This window comes from Palaemon carinicauda, unplaced genomic scaffold (assembly GCF_036898095.1).
Source record: "Palaemon carinicauda isolate YSFRI2023 unplaced genomic scaffold, ASM3689809v2 scaffold387, whole genome shotgun sequence".
Classification (NCBI taxonomy): Eukaryota; Metazoa; Arthropoda; class Malacostraca; order Decapoda; family Palaemonidae; genus Palaemon; species Palaemon carinicauda.
The window spans coordinates 72,062-75,000 of record NW_027171539.1 but is presented as its reverse complement, the minus strand read 5'-3'; the positions used below and the strand labels follow the sequence as shown (position 1 = coordinate 75,000).

At 39.5% G+C, this 2,939-nt stretch overlaps 1 protein-coding gene across 1 annotated transcript in view; it reads left to right on the top strand.

Annotated features, from left to right (window-relative positions):
- Positions 1 to 2,711, top strand: part of LOC137636776 (uncharacterized) — a 3,345-nt gene extending 634 nt beyond the window's left edge. The window contains exons 1-3 of the mRNA XM_068369146.1: positions 1 to 1,170; positions 1,334 to 1,681; positions 2,206 to 2,711. The exon at positions 1 to 1,170 is cut by the window's left edge and continues 634 nt beyond it. Of these exons, the coding sequence (XP_068225247.1) occupies positions 1 to 1,170; positions 1,334 to 1,681; positions 2,206 to 2,711 (2,024 nt within the window). The remainder of the gene's footprint in view (positions 1,171 to 1,333; positions 1,682 to 2,205) is intronic.
- The last annotated feature ends 228 nt before the right edge of the window (positions 2,712 to 2,939 follow it).

The following is a 2,939-nucleotide window of genomic DNA, read 5'->3' as shown; positions in this document are numbered from 1 at the left end:
TTCACATCTTTGGAGCAGTATCATCACCTAGCATCACCAATTATGCTTTGAGGGCAGCAGCTGACCATGCAAGAGATAAGTATGGTCCAGATGTAGAACACACCATTAAGACTAATTTTTATGTGGATGACTATTTAAAGTCTGTACCTTCAGAAGAACAGGCTTTAAGACTTGTGAAAGACGTTACAGCAGCATTGAAGGAAAGAGGTTTTCGGCTGACAAAGTTTGTGAGTAACAGCAGGCTGGTGTTGAAATCAGTCCCACAAGAGGACCGTTCAAAAGATCTTCAAACATGTGATCTTGACTATGATGAACTTCATGTAGAAAGAGCTCTTGGTCTTCAGTGGAATATTGAAAATGACTACTTTACTTTCTCCGCAAGCTCGGACCCAAAACCATTTACAAGGAGAGGTATTTTGTCAACAGTATGTTCCCTTTATGATCCTCTTGGTTTTGTGGCTCCTTTTCTTTTGCCAGCTAAGAGAATTCTTCGCGAAGTTTGTCAGGATAGCAGCTTGGGATGGGAGGATGTTATTCCCGAAAAATACCTGAAGCCCTGGAGAAGGTGGCTTGATGATTTACCAATCCTGAGTAACTTAAAGATTCCAAGATGTGTCAAACCAAAGGAATTTGGTACAGTGACTTCCACACAGCTGCACATGTTTTCAGATGCTAGTAATGAAGGCTATGGTGCTGCAGCATACATGAGACTTTCTGATAACAGTGGGAGGATTTCTACTGCTCTGCTGATGGGAAAGTCTAGAGTGTGTCCTGTAAAGGCAACAACCATACCGCGACTGGAATTGACTGCTGCAGTGGTGTCCATAAATCTCGCACAACATATTTTGAAAGAGCTGCAGATTACAGTGGACCAGACATTCTATCACACAGATTCTACAACAGTTCTTTACTATATTTTTAATGATAGAAAGAGATTTCCTATATTTGTTGCAAATAGAGTGAAAGTAATCAAGGATTTCTCTGAAAATACACAGTGGAGATATGTTCAGAGTAAAGAGAATCCTGCTGATATTGCATCAAGAGGTTTCACAAGTCAGCAAATGATGAACAGTAACATTTGGTTTGATGGCCCATATTTTCTTAAAGGACCAGAGGAGCTGTGGAAAAATGATATGCCCCATGGTGTAGTTGAATTGGAAGGATCTACAAGTTTTGCAGTACATCCAGAAGATGGGGAGGGAAATGCTGTTGATAAGTTTCTTGAGTATTATTCTTCATGGCATCGATTGAGGATGGCTGTTGCTGTGCATCACCGTCTTTTTTTCCATACTGAAATCTAAGAGACAAGCTATAATTAATGGTTCATTTACAGCAGAAGAATTAGATGCTGCTGAAAAAGCAGTCATCAGATATATTCAGAAGAAAACTTTTAGTAAGGAAGTGACACTCTTACAAAAGAGCGAAGGGTCAAGGGGCCGAGGACTTTGTAGTAGCAGTAGCATTTATAAACTAGATCCCTTCATTGATCCTAAAGACAGGCTTCTTCGCGTTAATGGACGGCTCTCCAAAGCAGAAATTTTAGCTGGCGAGAAACATCCAATGATATTACCTAGAAAGAGTCATATTACCACTTTGATTATCCGGTACACACATGCAAAATTAGCTCATGCTGGACGCAACCATGTGATGGCAAAACTTAGAGAAGTTTACTGGATTATCCGTACTAATGCAAGTGTCCGCCAGGTTCTACAAAGATGTGTTATTTGCAGAAAAATGAGAAACCCTGTTCTAAACCAGAATATGGCTGATTTACCATTGGAAAGAGTAATTCCAGCTGCTCCATTCACACACACAGGTGTTGACTTCTTTGGGCCACAGGAAGTCAAAGAAGGAAGGCAAATCAGGAAGAGGTATGGTGTATTATTTACTTGCTTGTCTACAAAAGCAATTCATATAGAGACAGCCAATTCCTTATACACATCGTCCTTCATAAATGCTTTAAGAAGGTTTGTTGCTAGAAGAGGAAATGTAAAGAAGATTTGGTGTGACAATGGGACAAACTTTCATGGAGCTGAGAAGGAGTTGAGGAAGTCACTGCAAGAGATGAATGATGATCAGGTCAGAGCTTTCCTCTCAAAAGAAAGCATCAGCTGAACCTTCAATCCCTCTACAGCTAGTCATATGGGAGGTGTGTGGGAACGTCAGATTAGAACTGTGAGAAAGGTCTTGACTCCTCTCTTCAAGGAACATGCTGGACGCTGGATGATGAGAGTTACCGCACTCTTCTCACAGAAGTTGAGGCTATAGTGAATGACCGTCCTTTGACCACAGTCAGTGACAGCCCAGATGACTTACAACCACTCAGTCCAGCACAGCTTCTCACACAGAAATCAAGTGTTGTGATGCCACCACCTGGTGTTTTTCAGAAAGGAGATATGTATCTGAGACAGAGGTGGCGATATGTTAAATTCTTGGCTAACTTATTCTGGACTAGATGGCGAAGAGAATATTTGTCAATATTACAAGAGAGACAGAAGTGGAACAAGGAAAAGCGGCATCTTCAAGTTGGTGATATTGTCTTTGTAAAAGATGATAATCAGTTAAGGAGTAACTGGATGATGGGTCGTGTTATCAGCACTGGAAAGGACAGAACTAGTTTTGTACGTAGTGTAGTTTTAAAGACACAAACATCAGAGCTCAATCGACCCATTCAAAAGCTTGTTCTTCTCCTTGCAGTAGAGGAACAATGATTATAATAGTTATTTTTATTAGGATCAAAGGATTTGAGAGTATATTACATTTATTATAGATGTTATTTATATCACCTGCATTTATAGATATGATTGATTTTGATAAACAAATAATTTGTTTATAGGGCTGAGAATGTAAATGCAGCATTTTATAGAAACCATTTGTGTATATAATTATTTGATAAGCTCTGTTTTTCAACTTGGTGATTAGGGTTAAATTGTATTGTA